Below are 24,952 nucleotides of genomic sequence, written 5' to 3' on the forward strand. Positions count from 1 at the left end.
CGTGGCCCGGCCACACATTGCTGTGGCTTATTGTGGTGAAATGGGAAAGGAACAGTAGCAACAAATCAATTGCAGAGGCCAGCAGTACATGCTCATGCAAACATGCAGCCTGATACTGTGCGATGTCAGTGATGTGTGTGCCCGCATTCCTTGGGGGGGGGGGAATGGAAAGGCACCCCTCCCACACATCTAGGCTGGCTGGTCATGATCCTTTACCTGGGAGTAAGTTTGGTTGGTGGCAATGGGTGTCGCTTCTGAGGAAACCCTCTGGGGGGTGGGCAGCCATTCAAAGTATGTCATGGTTGCTGTACTGAGCTTACACCTGAGTAATGAGTGCCTGGTTTTCTTAACTGTAACTGCAGTATTCAGGGAATCTAGGGTGCCTGGCCCCTCCCTCCCGTCCCTTGCATGTCGCCCTTCACTTCTCTTCCCTTGCATGCCACCCCTCCCTCCCTTCCCTTTCCCTCCGCTAGGGTGGGTGGGTCATATCAAGATGCTGGGCCCCTGCCTCCCCTCCCTTGCATGCCACCCCTCACTCTCTTCCCTCCCTCACTTCTCTTCCCTTGCATGCCACCCCTCCCTCCCTTCCCTTTCCCTCCGCTAGGGTGGGTGGGTCATATCAAGATGTAGGGCCCCCTGCCTCCCCTCCCTTGCATGCCACAGCTCACTGTCTCCCCTCTCTCACTTCTCTTCCCTTGCATGCCTCCCCCACCGTCCCTTTCCTCTCCCTCCCTGTCTTCCCTTGCATGCCACCCAGTGGTGGGATCCCAAAATTTTAGTAACAGGTTCCCATGGTGGCGGGATTCAAACTGTGGCGTAGCGCCAATGGGGCTGGACGGGGCACGACGGGGGCGTGGCCAGCCATTCCAGGGGCGGGGCATTACTGGGCGGGGCTGTGGCAAGGACGCAGCCACTGTGCCGTCCTTGGGTGGGAAACGAATGCACGCAGGCGCAGGCTGCCATGCACGCTGGTGCACCTCCTGCTAGACTGATTCAAGTTCTGCGCGCTACTGCTGACAGGAGGGGCGTAACTAAGGCAAAAATCATGTGACAAAATCACCAATTAGTAACCCCCTCTCGGCACACACAAATAATTAGTAACCTACTCTCGGGAACCTGTGAGAAACTGCTGGATCCCATCTCTGATGCCACCCCTCCCTCTCAGTGGCAGTGGAGGTTAAGAGCTCGTGTATCTAATCTGAAGGAACCGGGTTTGATTCTCCGTTCTGCCGCCTGAGCTGTGGAGGCTTATCTGGGGAATTCAGAGTAGCCTGTACACTCCCACACACACCAGCTGGGTAACCTTGGGCTAGTCACAGCTTCTCGGAGCTCTCTCAGTCCCACCTACCTCACAGGGTGTTTGTTGTGAAGGGGGAGGGCAAGGAGATTGTCAGCCCCTTTGAGTCTCCTACAGGAGAGAAAGGGGGAATATAAATCCAAACTACTACTCCTCCTCTTCTTCTTCTTCTCCTCCTCCTCCTCCTCCTCCTCCCCTCTCCCTCGTGTGTATGTGTGTGTATGTGTTTCACTTCCACTCGAGTTACTGCCTATGTGCTGTTTCCACTGCTCATCTTTGGCCATCTGAGTGAACATTCTAAGGGCACGAACATTCTAAGAGTGACAGTTACACACAGGCCCCTCCCTGTCCTTCACCAGGGAGCGCCAGGAAAAAGGCGTTTTTACCTGGGCCAGGTATGAAATTTCAGGTATGTGAACATCTGAAAACACTCTCGCCTGACTGACTATAGTGGCTGGGAATTTTCAGAGGAATTGGCCCAGCAGTTACTGAGGTACCCTGTCATCAACACATACACGGTTAGCTTTTTATATATATAGATATAGAACTAGTGCAGATTTTGTGTTCTTTTGTTCTCATTATGCCTTTTTTGGACAATGTTAAAGATTCTTTAAAAATGCTCCCTATGAACTAACTAACTAATAATTCCAGGTGAGCCTTCCAGATCTTTGTTACCAATTATTTGGGATGTATTTCAATACTGTTATCAGCCTTTGTGTTTTTTCTGTTACCACAAGAGCAGCAAACTTTAAAATTGAAAGCAGAAGTTGTCAAACCTGTAAGAAATTTTAATACAACTTTATAACTATCTAATGAAAGTCCTGCTGATCTATTCCCATGAGGCAGTAGGCTATCCAATCTTAATTACATTTTTACACATAGCTGGACCAAAAATCTTTTAGAAAAAAAAATTCCAGTAAGATCCAGGAATGCAGCAGTAGTTTCTATGCTCCTAGCTGCAAAAAGATACATGAAGGACAGGAAAATGCTAAGATTGGCTGAGGTGGAATTCTAACAGCCCCTCATAAGCAGTCAATATTATCCTTGTAAGCTAATCAGACTGCTGGAAATAATGGAAAACCACTTGCACTACCATTTTGTGGAGCATTTTGAAGCTAATCTAGGAGAATTTCAAAGTTCAGCTTTACTTTAATGACTTATTAACCAGTGGTAAATTATATAGGCCTGTAATGCATGGAACACATACCTCAGGATTTGCAGTGGGCTCTCCTCGTGTTTTTCTGTTTACATATGAGGAGGCACTCCCTCCTGGATAAGCAGTTTTTCTGCAGAGAACTCTTTGGGCCTCATTCTCTTAACTCTGCTTATCAATTTATTCTTAAAGGCACAGATCTTAAAGACACTTATTCTTAAAGGCACAGATATCATTACACTCAGTAGTCAAGATTGCTGGCTTAGTCTTTAAGCTGCACTTTTATCTGTTCTAAAAATAGTCATCGCCCCCCCTCCCCCTTGAAAGAGCAAGTCTGAGACTACACGAAGGGTTGTACATTTTTGCCAAATCCAGAAGGGCTATCAAATGCGCACTGTTTTTGTCCCCCTTCCGTACTATTAGTGTATGAAATAAGTTTCTGAATTTGTTTTAATTAATGTAAATTAATAGTAGCATTTAATATTTTCATACAGGATCCAGTCTATGGTAGAGGAAAACTTGGAGAAATTCAAGGTCTTGTGTTGGGCATGCTGGATAGCTTTAACTATGAGCAAGTAAGTAGAATGTGTTTTTCCTTTTAATTTAGAAAAATCTATATTGCAGAAAATGAGAGCATTTTTCTACATTGTTCCTTAAGGCTGTAAAAAAAGACTGGTAAGAGAAACTGACTATTATCACAAGGTAACTCTTCTGTGTTTAATTAACCAAACCACAAAATTACCTAACTGAACTTCCACCTGGATGGCAGGCAGGCATGATGAATACACCTACAAACAGGCAGGTTCCATTTTTCTTAGAGCTGTTCCACCCTGTTATTTCTGTCACTTGTGTGCCCCATTGCATCATTTTTCTTTTCTTTTCTGCATGGGTTTTGCTTCCTCCAGTGGTTGATTTGCTATTACAGTACTATATCTCCAGCATATATTCCTGCACTTTAAAGCTATGGGGAAATATGCTGGAGATAGAGATGTAAAATCAAAACAATCCCTAGAGGAAGCAAAACTTGTGTGGAAAAGAAAAATGTGTGAGAAGAGAACACCCTAATATAAATGGCTTAGGCATAAGTAAATGAGGAAATCAACCTGTACCTTCATGATGTAATAAAATGTTCTTCAAACTGGTTTTAGTTGAACTTATTTGGTAAATTATTTCATTAGATAGTGATGATATGTGTGTGTACTTTTTCTCTCTTGGCTTTGCTTCCAAACTGCGTGTACACTCTTCTCATTTTTGTTCCTTGAGGAGTCAGCTGATTGTCTCTTTTTCACACGACACTTGTTAACTTCAGACTTGATCAGGCTTAGTTGGTTCAGATGGTTGATCTCAAAAAGAGCTCTGGCTGCATCCTAGCATGACACTTTTTCACTGACAATCCAAGCAGCATGCTGGGGACCTTCAACAAATCCAAACAATAAATTAAATAAATAAATAAACCAGGTTGTAAGACTCCTAAAAGTCTCACTTCTCATGGTACAACTAATTGCTGCACTGTTGTATATGGCTTTATTTGTTTAAAGTTTGGCTATGAGCTTTCTTATCAGCACAGATATTTGAACAGTCCAGTTATATAAGGTATGGAAAATTCTTAAGGTTTCTAGGCCTGCTCTCATCTTTTATTGGCTGTTAAAGGATTATTTCAGTGAAGACTTCATTTTAGAATTTGACCTTGGTTTGAGTGAGTTAGCTCAAGTGCCATTCATGTTAGCAATATTCACATTCTGCATATGTTTAATTCTGCAGAGCTGCTGTGTACCTGGCTGGTAGTATAAAGCAGACCAAGAACATGTCTGAGCATGTTGTATTTATTTCCTGAATGCGTTTGTTTTGGAACAGAAGTAGTCTGTTCTCCGCTTTGTATCTCAAGTATATAGGCGAGAGATATGATTGTTTGCAGACTGATAGTTCCTCTTTTTCTCTTGATTTTGCATTGGAAGTTGACACCCATATTGCCATAAGTCAGAACTACAGATGTTCCAGATGTTCATGGACTACAAATCCCATCAGCCCCTGCCAGCATGGGATTTGTAGTCCATGAACATCTGGAGAGTCGCAGGTTGCAGACTCCTGACTTATGGCAATCCCGTAAGGTTTTTGGTGCCAGAGACATTTAGAGGTGGTTTGCCATTGCCTACCTTTGCACAGCAGCCTGAACTTCCTCAATGGTCTGCCATTTAAGTACTAACAAAGGCTGACACTGTTTAGTTCCTGACATCCAACAAGATCAGATTAGCAATGATGTAAGCTGCTTTGTGTCCCCATTGTGGAGAAAAATGGGACATGAATTAAATACAGCTGAAGATGTAGATAAAAGGTAGGTTGGCTGGTGGGGGTGGGAGAAAAAGGAAGCTGGACAAGGGGAGAGGATTGTGGCGAAACAGGCTTGCCTATGGCTTGCAGGCCCTATTTCGCCCTCTGACCTCTCCCAGAGTTGCCAACCTTTCCCTGGAGAGGGCTATCTTATTTCCAGGGTTCGCTGCCACCACCTGGTCAGTTTTTGGATTGTCCACTGGGAAGGACCAGGACTTCCCAGTCTTCTCTCCCACTAGCGTGTCCAAAACAGGGGGGACACACGTGGTACAGAGAACGGTCCACTCCTGGTAAAGATTTAACAAAGTCAATTCTTTAATAACAGAAGAATAATTTAGAGAGCTTTTCTGGCACAGCACCCCAAAGACAACAAGGAACACAAACTAAAGAAAAGCAAACTGCAAGTCCTCTGGCCCTGTCACTACCACATACCCTGCCTACTAGTTGTAGCAGGGTAGGTCCTCGGCTTAAGTAGGTATTGCTTATGAGGAAGCTCCCATCACTGGGCCTAGCACACAGCCTGCGGGGAAAATGGCCGCTGCCTTCTCTCCCAGGCACAGCCTTCCTCTTCCCAGAGCCCAGCAAGACAAGAAGAACCCACCCACAGGGTTCTGGCTGGTTTTATCTCTCCTTTTTTCCCCTCTCTTTTTTGGCTCCCCCTGATGTTGTTACCAGGCTCACTGCAACTTCTGCCCACCCACTCTACGGTGCCTGGTTGGGGACAAAAGGAAGGGCGGGGGGAAAAAACACATTTCTCCACAAGGATATTACATTCTTTCTTGTCTTTGTGTTTTAGAAATAATAATTTGAGCCTCAGCTCCCCTGATCTACTAAATTTTCAACTCTAGTTTATGCTTATTTTATTTTTGTATTTATACTCCAGTTTTCTCCCCAATGAGGACTCAAAACACCTTAACACAGCATTTCCCCCTCTTCCATTTTATCCTCACACCCACCCAGTGATGTATGTTATGCTGAGAGAGAAAAATACTGACCCAAGGTGACCCAGCAAACTTCTATGCTGGAATAGGGATTCTAGGTTTTTTTCCCTGTTGCCATTGGAACATTTTCCTGTTGCCCTTTATCTTATTTTTTTTAAATCAAGTTTATTTTTCAGAAGGTTCAACATAAATAGCGTAGGCCTGGGCATCTCTTAGTGTAATTTACCTCATAGTCATCAGGTAGAGTTGTAACTTTATCTGTGGTTTAGCAATTGGCTAGCACTGTGTCTGCCCCAACCTACATAATAGCATGATGACCATTCTTAAAAATTTGAGCTCCATGGGGAAAAAGATAGATATTTGATAGGTTTTGTCTTACTTTTTCTTGCTACAGTATAATTTTGCTGAGTCAAATTCATTTTGTATTATACTATAATCCCTAGGGCCTTTTCAACTGTAAAATTCCAGCCTGTTTTTCTCCACTTTGCATACTTATAAAGCATAACGGATAAAAATTGTTGAGATGGGTAAGCTCCTATTCAGATCTTGCACCGCTTGTGAATTCTCCAAGTAGTCTTAATTAGCAGTTCTTCTTCATCATTTATGTATATTGCAGTCTGTGCACCTGTGTAGAACAGATTCAGAGGCTTCTATAGCTAGAAGGTCTTTGTCAAGTTCCCATTACACCCTGCACTATCATGGGCCCTACAGCTGGTCCTCTCCCCACTGATGTGGAAGCACTTCAGACCTCTAGTAGCTTGTGAAGGAACCTCCTCACCTTCTCTAGCTGCTTTCCAGGTTGAAGTCTGTTCTGCAAGGAGGTCCACTGCACTCTGTGCTTAGAACCCTCTTTATCTGCAACTTTGTAGGGACAAGACAATCCTATGTCCAGACATTATTCTCCTGACAAAAGTTATGCTGGATTTCTCCCACATGTAGCACCTTGTTCTTCCCAGTTTCTTCTCTAATCCAACATCTGCTGTGGAAAAGGTCCGTGTGTTTTTAGATGCCCATTGGGCATTATCCTTCTACTGAACTGTGTCTTGCAGAGAATTCTTGGTCTCTCTTACAATGCTGATTGTTTCCAAAGATAGGACAAGTAGAACTTCCCTGGAGGCTCAGTTTATGGGTTGCAACTACACTAAAACTCTGCCTATAAGAGACTTCCTGGGATGATCTGAGCTCATTCTTCAAGAACTGTTGCTGCATCTTTGACCTTCAGCAGAGGGATCCCTTTTTATTAGCTGTGCAGAGCAACCATATTGGCCCAGACATTTGCCTTCATGAAGCACTGTGCTCGACATGTTAGAGACAGAGCAGATACATCCTTCTGCAGGGCAGTACCCTAAACTCTCCTGTCCATACCTGAACCTGCCTCATATTGATCAGCTTCTAAGTCTTTTCCGACCAGTTCTACTCTCAGAGACAACAAAACAGAAAAATAGGTTACTTATCTGTAACTGTCAATCTTCAAGTGGTCATGTAGTTGTGTGCTCTAGATCTCTCAAATAAAGTAGACTCTTTACTGATAGAGAATCAGTAGAGATGTATGCTGGAAAAGGACTGTTGTCCAATCTGAATTCAGGTGGAAAGATCCCAACAGAAATTACAGCAGCCGCTCACCCCCAGGCCAAATTAGCCAGCAATAGCTTCTCGCAAGCAGGTACAGCTCTGCATCTCCCCCCTAGACCAGATAGCCACTTTCTCAGAAGATCCCATGGGAAGGTCATTTCAAAGCAGGCATGCCAGCCAAAGCAGTAGAGATAGGAAAATGAAAACAAGCAAGCGGTAGAACAACCCCAGATGCCACATCCCCCACTCCCACCTGGAGATTTATGGCAAGACCAAACATGACACATGTCTTGCATTCATACAGTCTGCCTTCCTTCCCTGCAACAGGTATTTTTTAAACTCTGGAAAGTTACTTTTTTGGGGTGGGGGAAACTGAGCAAGATGATGTAACTCCTCCCCTTTAGGCATGTGCAGTCAGGACCATACCGGGGGGGGGGGTGGCAGTGGGATTCACATCTAAAAGCTAGCTCTGCAGCAGAGGTGTAGCTGGGCCAAACTTCGCCTGGGGTAGACTCTGTGTTTTCAGGCTGAAAAGTCTCAGCTTGAAACAGTTCAGGCTGAAAAAGCACCCTGGTAGGAACTATACTAGCCAGGAGACCTTGGGGCTTGCAAGGTCTCCTGGGTAGTGTAGTTCCCACCAGGGTTTTTTCCAGCCTGAACTGAACTGGCCACTTTTCAGGCCGTACTTTTTCAGGCTGAACTAAGGTAATTGGGGGGGGTTCGGGGGGAAGGGGTGCCATGGGGGGAAAGGGGTCAAGGGTGATTTTCCACCCCCCAGGCATAGACTGGGGTGCGCCACCCCCCCCCACACACACACACACCCCGCCTCCTTATAGCTTCGCCTGTGTTCTGCAGGCTTTCACACTGGAGCTGTGCTAACCTAAATCTCACCAAAACGAATACACAGGTGATCATTCAAACATCCTTAACTGATGAGCACTCTGTCTTTCTCCTGACTTCAGTTCTTTTTCCCCTTTCACAAGAATATGCAAAAAAAAAAAAACCATTGTACAGGCCTGTTTTAGGGATCTGTTGTAAGGATTACTGAAAGAATGAATCAGAAACATGCTCTAAAAGACTATATAAATGGTAGTAGTATTACTTAATGCTTAGCATTTATGTTTATTGGAACTTAATTTTGTTGCTTATGGCTCTGCAGTACTGTAAATCCCCTCCTTTGTGTTATTGCCAGACTATTTATTATCTGTAGATTTTAATCACAATCTCCATTTTTGCTGAAATTGTAGCATAACAACTGGATAGAGATCTCTTCTAGTTTCATGTTGCTAGGATAGCATTTTGTACCATTTCTGCTCTCGGTTAAGATCCTTGATGAGATAAATTTGCCATATTCTGCATTAGCAACATGGTAGCCCTTAAAGTGACATCTGTGTATCCTTCTCTCGATTATCAAGACTCTTCTTGAGACCACAACTAACCTACTCAACCGTGACCTCCACTGGTCTTTACGTAATCTGAGAGCGTCCATGGCTAGAGGTCTCAACCCCAAGCAAGATTACTGCTGTATTTGTCTTCAGCAGTATAAAAGAAGACAGGAGAGTGCTGACCAAATCATTGTCTTCAGGTATGTATCTGCTTAAGAAAAACTCTACTACTTTTTCCCATTGTGTAGTAGCAAAATCTTAAAGAGAGTTCATCTGTCTCCTAGTCCAGTAATTCTTAATCTAAGGGAAAGGGGAGTGGTTTCAGTAATCTGATTTCTTGGTTTTGTGTGATGCATACATTTGCCAGTTTAACCCAGTAGACAAGATGTTTTTTTCTGTGTGAGAAGGCCTTGGTGATGTGCCAGCTCTATAGCAGGAACCACTCTCTATCGTCATAATCACCCCAAATAAAATTCTCTATTCTGATAATTTGCTTGGTCCTACCTTAAAATCATTGAGAAGTGATAACCTTCAGGTTCTCCAGGCCTTTTAATGGTTAAGACTATTACTAATTCGAGTTCTTGATGGTGTCTGTACAGGCGTGAGCACGGAAAAAAATTATTAGTAAATTTCAGGCGCATGCTAGGAATTGTAGTCCTGACAATGCCTAGTTGATTACCAATGATACATCATTTTATAAAAGTTCTCTTTTAGCTTAGAACTAAATGTGGATTTAAGCTCCTTTGACCATATGTTTCTCCCATTGTTCTATTTGTGTATTATACCCAAAATTAGTTGCCCAGTTTATCATACACTCTTTTACTTGTTCTCGTACTGTTTTGTAACTCAATATTTTACACATTTTAGTTTGGTTAAGTCTCCATTAACAATTATTTGTATGGTGTATGTGATGTATATATCAATTTTACCCATTTTACAAAATTCTCAGCAAAGTCTATATTTTTCGATACCTTACATGGAAAAACTCTGTTCAAATTGTCAAATTCTTTCTCTGCATCCAAAAAGGTCACAGCAGCTTGTTTTCCATTTGGCTTTCATCATATTCCAATACGTGTAAATACACTTCTAACATTGTCCCTCAATAGGCAGGAAACTACACTGATCTTCATGAATAATTTAATGTAATGCAGTTTTCAATCTATCTGCTAAAATTGTAGTAAATATCTTATAATCATTAATTAGTAACAATATTGGTCTGTATGCCAAAGAAACATCTTGATTTTCTTTTGGTATTAATTTTATGTTGGCTTATTTCCCCATCTCAAGCATCATGCCTCACTGTGAAATAGAGTTCATAGTCTTTTGCAAAGGATATAAAATCTTGTCTTCAAAACACTTGTAATATAAACCTAAAAGTTCATCTGGACCAGGAATCTTTCCTGATTTAATTTTTTATACCCTCCACCAACTCTCTTATTATTATTGAGCCATTCAGAATGCTTATCTGTAATTTTAGGCAAATTACATTTTCTGAGATACTCCTGTATTTTCACCATTGTGTTCTTTGTATGGATTCACATAGAAATTAGAGATAACTTTTTATATTGATGTATTGTCTGTAAAATGATCTCCCCTTCAGCTAGTTTTAAAATCATCCTCTTTTCCTGTTCTTTTCTTAATCTATATGTCAACCACTTTCCTGGTTTATTGGCAAACTCAAAGTTCTTTTGTTTTACATATTTCAACTTTGTTTCTTTCTTTCTCACTGTTAATATAGAGATTTATTGAAGAATTTGTATCTGTTGTGTAATCTTGAACTGTACAGATAATACCCTTTCAGTGCACACAGACTGTGACTCATGGTGGGTTCCTCTTCAGAACCTCACTGCTATTTGTACTGCCATGGATCAGCTATAGCTTTTGACCTAGCCAATGTGGAATAGCATACTTGAAACTAGAAACACAGGATTTATGTCTTGTTGGCATTGTTTGAGAGAACCTGATTTATTGAGCTGTAAATGTTTTTAGGGCTTTTATAACTATAGCCAATGAATATGAATATGTCTGAGGTAATTGAGCTTGATTTCTCTTTAAAGACTGAAGATAGTGAAATCAGCTTAACCCATAGTGTTAATTGTGGGATTTGGGCACTGTACATGATCGTGGCAGGGAATGAGGCTTACTCATGCTCCTTACTTTTAATTGAAGGATTCATAGCCCCACCCCAAAACTGTTCAGCTGAATTTGCTTCCCATGGTACTTTTGTGACATCTACAGTTAGATATTGTAATTTGCAGAAACATGGATCATGGGTCTTTCTTACATTCCCCTTTCCCCCAGTGGCTGGAACCTGGGTTGCCTAATGGATACTGTTCAGGATGCTATAGCTGTAGATTTACCCTCTCTCTCTTCTGTCAGCACAAAGCCACTGATAGAAGAGAAAGTGTGATTTCGCTCCCTTCCCCACTGCATCCTCCTGGCCTGAATAGCTGTTAGACTACGCAAGTCATGCAATTTGGGGAATACACTTTCCTGAGGTAGGAAAATAAATTGCGGGGGGGGGGGGGGGGTATGGGAAAGGTCTGCAGTCGATTATAACCTTCTACTGACAGATTGTGGGATCCAAAACCTGATTTGGTAAGTACTAACATGTGATGTAATGTGTGTACTTAGCTATACATGTGTGTATAATGTATTGTGCATAATCTGTTCTTTTTTTTTTCAGCTGTGGTCACTTGTACCACTCTCTCTGTCTTCTGAGTAAGGACTGTGGCATTGACTCAAAAGGACAGATGAGGTGGACTTGTTTTAAATGCAATGCAAGTAACAGAAGTGGGAAACTAAGTGAGACATTGCCAGAGATGAAGAAGGGGACCACAGGATCTCTGGCACAGGTAAGATCTGCTAGTGAACCAGTTTCAAAAGGCTGAAAGCATTTTCAGTTTTCCTAAGAAATTGGGAGCATTTCTTTCAACCAATGGCTCTTGGAAATGTTTTCAGAAACTAAGAGAAAACCACAAAATAATATAAAAACAAGATCTAACAAAATTGTGGAAACCTTTTAAAACAAAAAGTTGTATCCATATGAGTCAGCGTGGTGTTGTGGTTAAGAGCAGGTGCACTCTAATCCGGAGAATGGATTTGATTCTCCACTATGCCACTTGAGCTGTGAAGGTTTATCTGGTGAACCAGATTAGCTTGTGTACACCAGCACATGCCACCTGGGTGACCTTGGGCTAGTCACAGCTTTTTGGAGCTCTCTCAGCCCCACCCACCTCATAGGGTGGTTATTGTGGAAGGGGGGAAGGGAAAGGAGATTGTAAACCCCTTTGAGTCTCCTTACAGGAGAGAAAGGGGGGATATAAATCCAAACTCTTATTTATTGGTGTAATGGTTTATTAAGATGCTTAAATGAAGGAAGGAAGCCCCATAGTGCCAAGTGGTAAGCTGCAGAACTGCAGTCAAAGCTCTGCTCACAACCTGAGTTTGATTCCCATGGAAGTCAGTTTCCAGGTGGCTTGGTGGCATTTTCCAGCACCAATCCAGGTTTTTCTTAGCATGGTGTGTCTGTGAAAGACAGAGCTTTACAAGAGTACCACTCCAGTACCTCTTAAATGTAGTACTGTGGCTAAAATATCCCAAATTACAGTAGTGATTTTTTGTTGCTGTTTTGTTTCATCATATTGCCAATTCATGTTCAGTTGCAAACTGCTTAATAACAATTCTCTAAGTAATCCAGATGCTAAGGTTGGTTAAAACAATAGAAAATTCTGATTTCAGAATACAAAGTCGATTGTACACTGGTGCTATGCAGGGCAGAGATTTCTATGCCGACGCCATCCAATTTTCAGCATCAAAGATCCTAAAATCCCTGCAGTTAGCGAGAGTGGGGAAACCCTGATGTTTCTCTCTCGCTTCAGGGTTTCTGCTCCTTCTAGGTTACTCCCCCATCAAAAGCCAAGTGTTGGCTTTTTTGTTTTTTAAAAAGCCCTTTAAACATGATATCAACATTCCTTGTATCAACATTACACAGGCTGCTTTCATTGCTTCTGTATTTTTAGGGAAATGCCAGCTGTGGATCCCTGCAAGGACAACCGGCATTTTCCTAAAAATACAAAAGCAATGAAAGCAGCCTGCACCAGTGGCATAGTTATAACGGGGACATTTGGGGACAATTACCCCTTGTTAAGTCACGTAGGGGGTGGAAAATCATCCCCACACACACACACGCACCTCCCCCTTCCTCCCTCAGCCCACCCCCGGCCCGACAGAGCCAGCTGAAGGAGCAGCCTGTCGGGGCAGGGGCAGGCCCTGCACAATGTCGATATAAGGAATATTTTTAAAAAGCAATGTCGATATAAGGAATATTTTTAAAAAGCAACTCTTATTCTTGAGTTTTGATGGGGTAGCGAGCCAGTAGTGGGGGAAGGCAAGCATGCACACCATGAGGCAGGCAGCGTGGAACCTCCTCATGTTTAAACTAGGCAATGTGAGGAGACCCCACTCCGAAGACACTGCAGGGCCTGAATTAGTTAAGAGAGGACACGGATGTAAGTATATGTGGCTGTTGTGAAGAATGCCTGATGCATCCAGTAACAATTAATGATCCTGAGATTCCGTGGCTGCCTGCAATCCAGCATCTCAAATAGGAAACAATTAGATTCGAACTGAATTAAGTATTCAACTGATTTCTTAAGTGAGTTTTCATTGCATTAGTACCAAAGGACCAAATTTTAGTTTCATTGAAATAGAATGGTAATAGTTGAAGAATTGTTTTTAGATGAGCAATTCATTCATAGCATGCCTCTTCCTCTCTGGCTTGTATCTCTAATATAATTTTTTTGCCTTATATGGTTGGCTGAATGAAAATATGGCAGATACTTTAAAACCTTCAGAAGTCTAGAATAAATACTATTCAAGCTGGTGTTCTCTCTTCTTCATTTCAAGCCTTGAGTTGTCAGGGCTTATGAAAACAAATGATTTTTTTAAAAAGAAGTCCATACACTGGAGAATTTTTGAGGGGTGAAATTATGCAGTACATCCCTTGGAAACTTCAGTTGTTGTATTTTTATATTGATTCGATTAAATGAAGGGCATTTTTGTGCTACTTATAAAAATTTGAGTTTGGGTGTTTGTTTTTTTTAGAATGCTTAGAGCAAAACTGAATTGGTGCTGGAAAATGCCACCAAGCATCTGGAGTATATTTCATAGTACCATTTCTGATGTTCTGAAATGAACTGTCAGCTTGAATTTTGAAGTAGTGTTGAGATTTAGATGTGAACCGACAGCAACCCAACACTCTGTTCTTTATCTCTCTGTTCTGTGAGCATCCTTCTCAGTAACCTCACTGGAAAAAAACAAAGAGTCTGCCAGGGAAATTGGTGGTTTTAAAAAACAGCATGAGCATTCACTAGATTTGAGAAGGTTGGAGCTTTCAGTGTATTTCTACCATTTGCCTTCCACCTATGGTCCAAAGGGAAATTGGCTTTTGTATTCTTCACAATAACAAGAGCTGGACTTGCAATATTTGTGCCAGATGAAAGCATACCCAGGTGCAAACTTACTAGCCTGCCTACCCTTCCATGCCAGCTCAAGCCTGTAGGAGCAAAGGATCAAGATTCACGCATGTCAAGATGGGAATAAGTTATATGCAGAAGCTGCACATGGCCAGGAACAGCCAGAAGGAGTGACAGATGGCAGTGCAGACCATTTTGATCCAAGACAACTTAGCCAGCAGCTAGTGTATAGCAGCATAAGCATCTGGAGGACACAGAATGTAGTGAGCCCTCTCCTGTTCACTCATACATTCACACTCACATACATATACTATTTCAGCCCTCCAAAGGATGACTTCATTTGTTTCTGACCCCTAAGTGAATGATGCTTACTCAGCCTTCCTTGGGCTGACTGTACATGCTTATAATAAGGGAATTTCTGTAAACAATTTACTTAGAGCTACTAAATGCTGCCAGTAGTGGCTTGATTAATTAGCTTAACTTTCTGTGTTTCTTCCAATTGGGGAAGGGATCTTAATTCACATTCCCTAAACGTTAAAACATAATCTGTGTTAAACCTAGCATCTGAATTGGAAGTAGCTGTAGTTTCTGCATATGCAGTTTACTGCAAATGAAAATATTCCTGACAACAGTCCTAGATTTGTGGGGAATTTGGCAAGTTAACTCTCTGTATGCATGTGTGTGTGTGTGTGGGGGGGGGGGTTGGTTTTTTTTAATGGATTTGGTTGTTAATTTAAGCAATGTATTTCTGGGCAAAAAGTGTCTTCCTTATAAAGAGCCTTTGAGGAGTTTGCCAGATTTAGTTTCACTACAGTCTTATCATAGCAGTGAAGAATGTTTGCCTGAAATAAAGTTCCAGGCTCTTCATCAGTCACAGTTTCTACAATTTATCTGCAGTTTAGTTGAATAACATGGGGTCACTATCCACTCACCATAAGCCGCGGGGTCACCTCTGTAAAAGCCACGGGGGTCCTGGACGCTCCCCACATCTCCGGCGCTCACTGTGCGGCTGCCAGGGATTTACCTCTCTCCCGCCTCCTGGCCGCGCGGCAAATTAGCTCCGCTAAAAACAGCAACTTTTTTAAAAACCCCGCGGGTGCCGCGGGGTTGTGGGGAACCTCAGCTGTTTGCGCGCGGCTGATTCGCTGTGACGCGCAGCTCACGGCCAATCAGGGAACAGGGAGCGCCATCTTGTTAAGTGGGGGTGTCCCCGTCTAAAAGTGCGCGTAGTGATGACGTAGACACGTGTCGACACCCATTGCACTTTCGCGGAAATTGAGACGTGTGCACAACAAGACGTCTCAACATTTCTTTTTTCTTGCTCAAGCTCCACGGTTGTGCGGGTTTGCAGCGCCCATTCAAGACACAGCCAGTTCTAACGGAGTGCGTTTTTCTTTCGTTTTACTGCCCGAAATATTTGCTTTCATTTCGATCTCGCGAGAAGGTGTGCAGCGCCTTTCTGATGACGCTCGCACGCACGTAACCAATCACAACCAAAAGCCGTTCCAGCCAATCAAACGGAGACCCGCCCTCGGATGGCCGTGGACGCACAAATTCTCCAGCCAATCGGAACGCTCTATTCCCCCTATTTCCATGGAACTTCTGCTCTTTGCTGCCCGCGCAATTTTCCTGTGGGGAACAAATGTCTCCGTGGTCAGAAGCCGCGGAGGTTTTTCACTGCGGGGTCGCTGCAGCGTTGCGATTTGAAGAGGTAAGTGGATAGTGGCCCATGGTGTTTTGTATCATGGGAATTGAGGTGGCTCCAGGGTAAATAAGTCCATTTACTTTTCCAATGCTGTCTTGGAACAGATCAGAGCATTTATATAGGCATCAGATTGTCAGGATAAGTAGTATCAAGGAATGTTCACTTTCTCTGCTGAAGACAAAACAAAACAAAAAGATGTATTCACTTCAGATATCAGATGTTTTCAAGTTATATTACTAAGGCTGCATTGGTATGTACGTAGCTCAAATGTATTTTATATTAATAGTAAATTGTTTCAAAGTAATAGGAATTCCTGTTATCTAATGCAGTAGATAATTTTACACAAATTCATGTTATACACTTGAGTCAAACCTTGTATTAAAAAGCATTTCACTCATTGCAAAAAAAAATATTACACTGAGGTTTTTTCAGTGTTCTCAAAAATATCCTAGTTCTTCCATCTGACAAACTAAGAGGGAAGTCCTGCGGGCGGGGGGTGTTATATGTTTTTCCAGACTTTTATATATTTAGGAAAGCATTCTGAAATGGTTAGTGAATCCCTCTGCTATATTGTTCATAATTAGTACTGTAGCTGAAAACATTGGAGTAAGAAGACCTGGGTTCAAGTTTAGGTTGTTAAGATAAAATGAGGTGGGGAGAGCCATGTATACCTCTCCAAGTTTCCTGAAGGAAGGGTGAAAACCTGGACTGTGATTTAATTTTACAAGAAAATTTTATTATGCGCAGAACTGTGTTTATTTCGATTACAAGTGCAGTAAGCTTTTCTGTTGCATTCAGAATACTTCATATGTTATATTGTTGCAAGGACTGTAACCACCTTGTAAGTTTGGTCAATAATACACACACATTGTAAATCAGTGGTTCTCAACCTTCCTAATGCCGCGACCCCTTGATTCAGTTCCTCATGTTGTGGTGACCCCCAACCCTAACCCTATCCATTTTACAGATGGAGAACACTGATGCAGAGAGTCTAAGGCAGGGGTAGGGAACCTGCGGCTCTCCAGATGTTCAGGAACTACAATTCCCATCAGCCTCTGTCAGCATGGCCAATTGGCCATGCTAGTAGGGGCTGATGGGAATTGTAGTTCCTGAACATCTGGAGAGCCGCAGGTTCCCTACCCCTGGTCTAAGGCGACCCCTGTGAAAGGGTCGTTCGACCCCCAAAGGGGTCGCAACCCACAGGTTGAGAACTGCTGTTGTAGATGGATAACTGAGGCTGAAAGAGCAAGTTCTTACCTAAGGCATGTTACCAGCATGGTAGAAGGCTGGAGGTTTCCTGAATTTCTTAGCTAAAATGGTACACCAGCTAAGGGAGGATATACCTGGACCTGGGCAGGTCCTACCATACATTTTTCAACAGAAGGCAATTTGTTCATTCCAGCAGAAGGCAATTTGTTCACCCAACAGACTATTTTTGTTTGTGCAGCACTCCTAGGCACAAGTGAGGGAGGTAAACAGAGCTTCGCAGAGCTATAGAGTAGGTCGCTTCTGCTTCAGGCTTTCACATTATTCTGGTTGTTTGTTAATGAGAACTGCCAACAGCAGTAAAAAAATTCTTTCCGTTAGGAACTTAATTTTTAGGAATTGAAAGGTCAGCTCTGATATGAGTGAGAAGTTGAACAGTAATTTCAGCTGTGAGGAAGTCCTGAAATTGCACCTTAATATTTTTAGTTGAATGTTTTCCTTCTAAAGTTCTGCCATGGGCAAAATATGAAGGTGATGCAAGACTTTGAATTTAAATGAGCCTTTAGTGACCTTCCCTAAATATATTGAGTAGTTTCTGGAGAGGCAGGGTACAAACAATAACTCAAATTGATAATAGAGAGAAATGTACAACACAGAATATACATATGCTTATATGTTTAAAAATATATGGCTATTCTGATTACCAGGACTGAACTGAAAAAAGCTGGTGAAGGCATGAATTGGGAAAGGCTGCAGTGTTTAAACATATGATAGCTGAGAAGTTGATGAGTCTCAAAGTTTCATAGGCTGCTTTTAAAAAGAACCTCTGAAATAATCTTTTGTTACTCCCACAGATGCATGCCATAAACTTGCAGTGTACATGTTTTGAATGCTCTCTCTGTGTGTCTCACTTGCAAGTGTGCACACACAAACACACAGACACACACTCTTTGAGTGAATGTGCAAGATGATGCCTTCAGACAGAGCACCAACACTGCATTTCCTTGTGGGGGGGAAAGCAATGGACATCAAGTAACCCTAAAATCATTGATACTTCACCCTTATGTCTCCATCAGATAATGTACTTAGGAAACCAGATTTCACATTCTGAACAGCTGTTTTCAGCATGTTGTACTACATCAGCCATGTTTGCAAGGTCTGAATCCAAAGTTGTTGCTGTTCTAAAGGCGTTGGTAACATATGTGAAAGTGACCTCAGAATCCCTTTACTATAGTGTTTAATCCCAGTTTAATGTGATATTTAGAGGTTTTGACCAAACCTATGTTTGGTTTATTAGTTATGAATTGACTTGCTTCTGATGTATGAGTCAGAAAATGCATTCTAATGTATGCATGCAAGTTGGGGCATTTATACTCAGCCCAGTGGCACAAACATCAGATTTGCTAAAAGATTCCCTACAGTACCGAATAAAAAGCTTTCCTTTAGTTAAAGGGGAAAGTGGCCTGCAGCACTTGTTTCCATGACAACAGGAAAAATTGCCTGCAATATATCAGGTCATCAGCCCCAAGAACAATCTGATTGATAGTTACATACAAGTGAAGAAACAGCAGAGGGGAGCAGTTATCTTACCCCTGTCTCCCCATCTTTGGATAAGAACAAATTAGCATTGTTCCCTTGTTGTTGTCTCCATTTCCCTGTGTGTCTGTGGCATGTCTGTGAAGAGAGGGCGCTAGTCACAGAGCTTCTGTAGATTTGTAGCCATTATCTTTGGTTCAGTAATTTGAAAACTTGCCTGATTTTTAAAGTGTAACGTTGTACGCAGACATGCTCCATCACTCAATTTTTCTTCCCCTCCCCCTTTCCTTCAGCAATATTATTTTACTGTAAATCTTTACAATGAAAAATATGAGAAATGGATGATGGAGTTAAATGTGAAATGAGAAGGAACTGGTTGGCGACTGTGTGAGACTGGATGCTGGACGAGACAGACCACTGGCTTGATCCAGCAGGACTTTTATGTTCTAAGCAGTCTAGCCAGAATAAAGACGATAGTTCTTGTTTTCTGTGGTGAAACTGTGTCTGGAACCTTGATGTTGTCTTATACGGTTATCGTACCTGAACAGTATGTCGAGCAGTATGGCACAAATTTCAGAACAGACCATTGTAATCCATGAGAGATGGGTTACTGGGTCTCTGGGTTTAACTTTATCCAAATGGTAGACTCAACGAGTTGTGCTGAGGTGGATGATTCTTAGCTCCATACTCTCCAAACATAATCAAATTATTACCAAGATATAGTCATTTTCTACTAGTTGATTTTTTTCTCCAGTCCTCATGAACACACTCTTACCATCTGGTAGTATGTTTCTGTTCTGTTTATCACTTATCTATTTAATGTTCAGTGATTTTGGGAGCTGTTGACCAGCTGCCAGGATTGCTGTTGGTACGGAGAAGCTTCTGTCGGAACGTCACCAACCAGACAATCTTTGTCTGTGAGCTATTGTTTCACCTAGTGCTCAGTGTTGCTTTCAACACCTTGTTGAAAAGATATTGACTTCCCTTAAGAGCCCATTTTGGTGAGCTGCCTGAGCAGTAGAGGAGAGGGGGAGGGGAAGAAGAAGGGGGAGAAGGAGTAGGGGGAGGAAACTGCTGACTGATCGCTTAGAGTCCAGCCTCTTCAGCAAGTGCCTTAAAGGCCACCTTCTTGAGGGAAGTTATTTTATTAGTTAGATATTCTTAGTTTGCTTCTTCAAGTGTTGTCTTTATAAACAAGTTGTGTTTTGTCCCGCTTGGTTTTTGTGGCAGGCAGCTTTGGTTAACAGTTTTCCCAAATGGATTAAGTTATCCACTTGTCCAATATGAATGTCTATATCTGATGATCGAATATTTCCTGTATGATTTTGGACTGATTTTGGAGGTTAGTGTATTAGTCGGGTTTTCTGGTGGACCTAGGTTAGTCAGCTTCTAAATCAGAGTGTATTTTTGATATATTATCAGAAAATATTTTTGCAGTAGTATCACCATGAATTGTCTGGTCTTAATGCATTGGATGCTCAGTTTAGAAGTCAGCAGATACCATGTTACCTTAAAGAATTGTGATGGTTATGAACTAACTGATGCGATACTAACAGATAAGTAACATTTCTTAACTACTATCACCACTGCTTCATAGGTATTTCAGTGAACTCTAACATAATCTGTCAGATTTAGTATGAGTTCTCTGCCAGCACCATTCTAGACCTTTCTTAGCCCTTTTCAGATCATCCCAACTCAGTGGTAAACCAGGGGACTGGGTTTAATCTCAAGAGTGGGAGAGCTCGTCGATGGGTGGTTCCTGAACTTGAATCTAGCTGTTGTGCTTTCTAACATAACTTGGAGCAATTCCCCCTTTTAGTATAAGTAGATTCTTTCCCTTACCTTTTAGGTTTAAATACAGACCAAGGTGGACCTCAGAGTTAACTGTTCTTGTGATTTGGTCCAGGATCAGCATTAGAATATCAGTAGTTTCATTCCACGAAATATATTTTCCCAGTCCTATTAATTTTTACTACTACTTCAGCAAGTTTTAATAACACATTGGGCTTTAAAAGCTTTAGCTAATGGGCACTCTTGATTTTGGTAACACTGAAAATTTGTTCCTCAGACCAGTTCAGAGTCCCCGTTGGATCCCCAGCAAGCTCAAGCTTTTGACCAGCTCTGTCGTCTGTATCGAGGGACATCCAGGGTAACATAATTTTATGTCTTACTTTTTAAAAAGTAGTGCTGGGAGCAAGCCTTGGTTGTGTTCGTCATATTAACAATGTTTAAAATACCACAAGCATGATATCGGTCGCTGTACATAGGTCAGAGGAAGAAGAGACTTCTCTTCAGAGGCTGTCCTTTTACAACCTGTGGAATATCCATTATAACTCCTGAAAATTTGTTTCAGCATTGGCAAGAGAATAATCCTTAGATGTAAACTGTTCAGTAAGAGTTGTTAAAAGACAGGTGGGTAAAGTCAATATACCATCCCAGGTCCTTTCATTCATATTTTTTTCAGGTTCTGATCTTTGAGAATCTGTCCTGCTAATGGTGGTTCTTTCCTCATACCAAAGGGAAAGTGTTTTGCCTGAGGAGGGGAGAATGAGCTCAAGGGTGTGGAAAGACAACACAGACAACCACCTTGGGTGGAATAAAATTTGGCCACAGCCTGTTTATTGGTGTGCTGGCTGAAGGAAGCAGAGGCGCAGCATAGGGGATGGATCCGGCACTGGTCAACACGTCTGCTGTCCCCTAGTGACTACTGGGCAGCACATCTGCTGAATCCCAGTAATAACCTTCCCCCAGCCCAATGCATGGGGAAAAAACCAACACCCGGAGCAGCAAGACAGTGGGAGCCATCTGGTCGTTGGGCTCTGGATGAACTCCCTGTGCTGCCAGGGGACACAAGCCACCCACAGCCCCCGCCTGAGCATGCAGTACACATGCTCGCTACCACCCCCCAGGCCTCTTATGGAGGCCCTCACTGAAAGTGGAGGCCCAGCACACAGGCTCTTCCTCCACTGAACCGATCAGTCTCCATGCGCAACCCACCAGAGTAACAACAACGACCAACAAACAATAAGGCAACATTACAAGGTTGAAAAACGAGGAAGGGAGGGTGGGAGAGAAAAATCTGTCATAGCTCAAGCAGACGAGAGGTGCTGGAAGGCCTGGCCTGTCCTTATAAGGCTGCAGCCCCACCCGCTCCACCTACATCACGTGCTTGTGCTAACAGCAGAATGGGCCCCCCTGCTGGGCTAGACGTTGTAGCTGAGCCCATCCCTCTCCCTGCTCGCTCCCAGGCAGGAGCAGCCGTCAAGGTAATTCTCAGCCACGCTTTATTGTTGGCAGAATGCATCCATCCCATAATTTGAACATTTGTAATCCTTGTGACATCGCCACAAGAATACATATAAACTTCACTTAGCTACTTGTACTATTTTTCATATTTCCTTTAGGCAAATGTATTGTTGTGCACCCCTTTCAACAGATTAATGCTTGAAGTGCTTATATCACCTTGCTCATATGTAGGCTCCTATGTGAACTGCATTAGCTTATGAATTTCCAAGTGATGTCTGTCTTTTATTTTGTAGTTGGCTCTTCTCACTGAACTCTCTCGAGATCGTGGTGGTGAAAAACATGGACTCCTTCATGTCTCCCAGGGTGATGCTGCTCTGAACAGTGTCTTCCAGAATGAGACTTTCCAGCTTCACCTCACTCCTCCTCCCCTTCTGAATGAGTAATCTGTTTGCAAGCATTCCAGAGCAGTTGGAAAGAAGTACCTGAGAATACATCCCTGTTGATGGAACCAATCCAGATCAACCTGCTTGATATGAATTGGAGGCTGCAAGAATGCCGAGCCTTTGTAACAGTCATCTACTTCCCCCGTTGTGACTTGTTTAACAAAGCAGAAAGAATATCAAGATATGTCTTTGGACCTTTGTTGTTGTTTTTCCAGTGGACACTGCTTTGTCAAATCTATGCTGTTCTTTACAGGAGCTAAACATAACAGCACTTGGTCAGCTGCACTAAGTCTCAGGGACAGAGTGTCTGAAGCTAGACATTATTGAAACAATTGGAGCTTATTCTCTTCGAAAACAGAATTAAAGGGGGAAAAATGAATGCCCCTCTTCCAAATATGACATTTCTCAAACTTCCCCAAATACCGTCCTTAAATTTAGAACAAACTGTGGAATGCCATAGTCAGAGCTTCACAGTGGCAGCTGGATAAAGGGCTGAGCCCAGACTCCAAGGGCACTCTTTTTGCAAAAAGTTTTGCAAAATTACTTTATTTGCAGTTCTTCCCCTGAGTCCAGCTATCCTGGTAAATACTGGCCTCTTCTGACAGGCTAAATGCAGATGCTTTGCTCATTTGCATAATTAACCAGAAATTCTGCTAACAAAGCATATTGCGATATACTATTCAGCCAGCATGACAGAGGCAAGTACTTGGTGCCAGCTTGTGTGTGTTCTGAGGTCCGCACTAGTTCTGTGCCAGCATTTCCACAGATCTCTCACTGTTTCTAGCAGAGCAAAAGAAAACAGCACATTCATCACTGTGATAGCTGCTGCTGAGGGGCTGAGCTGCATAGGAAGGACATCCTTGCTCATTGTCTCCCACCCCCAACCCATCCTGTTTATCTATAATTAACTCTGTACTAAATTAAAGAAGAAAATTCAAAGAGATATCAGTGCACTTTTTGCCCCGTGCAGAACTTGCTGTAGAGAACTTGCTGTAAGAATGTGTTTTAGTGTGACTGAAGATAAATGCCTCCTGTTTCTAAACAATAAAAGTACAATCTTCCCAGAAGCATCCTAATATCCTTAACATCTCAAAAGCCCCCCGTTGCCATTTGTCCATTGCCTACTGAGGAGGCATCCTGTTTTTATAAAATCTGCCAGTAAAGAGAACAAGTAAAGTTTCAGGGCTAGATCAAGGCCAACAATTTTTCATATGATCCGCTGCAGCAACTTGTGTGTCAATGTGCATCATATTCCCTGATCTCTTTATCATTTCGCACTCCTTTTCATTTTGAGTAATCTGGCCTTTGAGGCTCTTCCCCCAACACTGACACAATCTGAACTGTTCACTTGTTGTTTATAGTAATAACTAAACCTGGCAACTTGCTGTGCTGGAACACAACTTCACATGCTCACCTCAACATCGAGCTGCCTTTCTGCTAAGTGTATATGATGTATTACTGGTTTGTTTTTCACAAATTCAGCATTAATGTAACAGGAATTCGGTGAGAACATTTTCAAAAGCTTGATAATGTGTTCCCTGTGATAAGCGAATTAATGCGAAAGACAAAAATATCCCCAGTTCTTGATTATACAGTTCTTGGCCCTCACAACTTGCTTTACTGTTTGATTTTCAGTGAACACGTTAATAGTTTCACTTCTTTCCGTAAGAATGTGTATTTCTGAACTTTTCAGTGCAATATCTTAAGCAGAGTTATACCATTCTAAGTTCATTGAAGTCAATGAGCTTATAGCTCTGTTCAGGACTGCACTATTAATCTCCTTAAGAAGTTTAATTGCTCCATTCCCCCACTACTTCTGTGTTCTCAGAATGACATGAACAAGGTACCTATTCCCTCAGAACTACTCATATAAAAGTCTGTGGAGGTAGCCTGGGCACCTATGGCTATAAGTTAGCAATCCTCTTTCTAGTCTACAGGTATATTTTTGGATTAGACAGAGAAAAAAGGACACATAACTTTATATGTCTTTATATACTCTCCCCATAAGTCTTAAGGTTGGGTTTTGGACTGGGGCTTAGATACTGCATTTGTGGTCCAGTCCTCTTCCCTGAAATCTCTCCAACATAAATTTGCTGATTGCAACATGAACACAAATTTGCTGTAACCATATTATGAATATATCATTTTTCCTGTATCAAAATATACATATGTATGAACAGAAACCTTATTCAGTCTTTGCACTGTTCAGATTGATCTCTCTTGGATCTGCCTCAGGTTTTATTGCATTTCTTATGGATGATCAAGGTCTCTGGCTCCCAAGTTACCACTGATTTTTTTTCCAGTAAGGAAATATCTTTTAATAATGTGGCAGTCCAGAGCTGAAAAAAACTGTTCCACCCTAACAGAAATGAGGCCTAAAACAGAATTTTATTCCGTTTCAGTCAACCAAGCATTCACACCAAAGCTGCCTCACTGCAGGTAGCTGCCAAGGGCTGTCAAGTATGTAGTTCCTGTTTGAGGATTGTATAATATAGCTGTCAACAAATGGTGTTTTCCCTCCTCCCCTAGTGAGCACAAGCCAATACTTCAGTTGCTTAACTTGAGGCAAAGGAATATAAAGGATGCAACTTCTACTTGCCAGCAACCTGCATTCTGGAATGGTGGTAGAGATGCTGGTCCATCTTCCTTTTCTTGCTTCTCCA

At 42.3% G+C, this 24,952-nt stretch overlaps 1 protein-coding gene across 5 annotated transcripts in view; it reads left to right on the top strand.

Annotated features, from left to right (window-relative positions):
* The window catches only part of VPS8 (VPS8 subunit of CORVET complex), a 107,612-nt gene extending 83,140 nt beyond the window's left edge, over window positions 1-24,472 (top strand). For all 5 annotated transcript variants that reach the window (XM_048505880.1, XM_048505882.1, XM_048505883.1 and 2 more), the window contains 5 exons: window positions 2,945-3,025; window positions 8,707-8,876; window positions 11,363-11,531; window positions 20,669-20,749; window positions 22,140-24,472. In XM_048505880.1, the coding sequence (XP_048361837.1) occupies window positions 2,945-3,025; window positions 8,707-8,876; window positions 11,363-11,531; window positions 20,669-20,749; window positions 22,140-22,289 (651 nt within the window). In that variant the 3' untranslated portion in view covers window positions 22,290-24,472. The remainder of the gene's footprint in view (window positions 1-2,944; window positions 3,026-8,706; window positions 8,877-11,362; window positions 11,532-20,668; window positions 20,750-22,139) is intronic.
* Window positions 24,473-24,952: the final 480 nt, after the last annotated feature.

This window comes from Sphaerodactylus townsendi, linkage group LG08 (genome assembly GCF_021028975.2).
Source record: "Sphaerodactylus townsendi isolate TG3544 linkage group LG08, MPM_Stown_v2.3, whole genome shotgun sequence".
Lineage (NCBI taxonomy): Eukaryota > Metazoa > Chordata > Lepidosauria > Squamata > Sphaerodactylidae > Sphaerodactylus > Sphaerodactylus townsendi.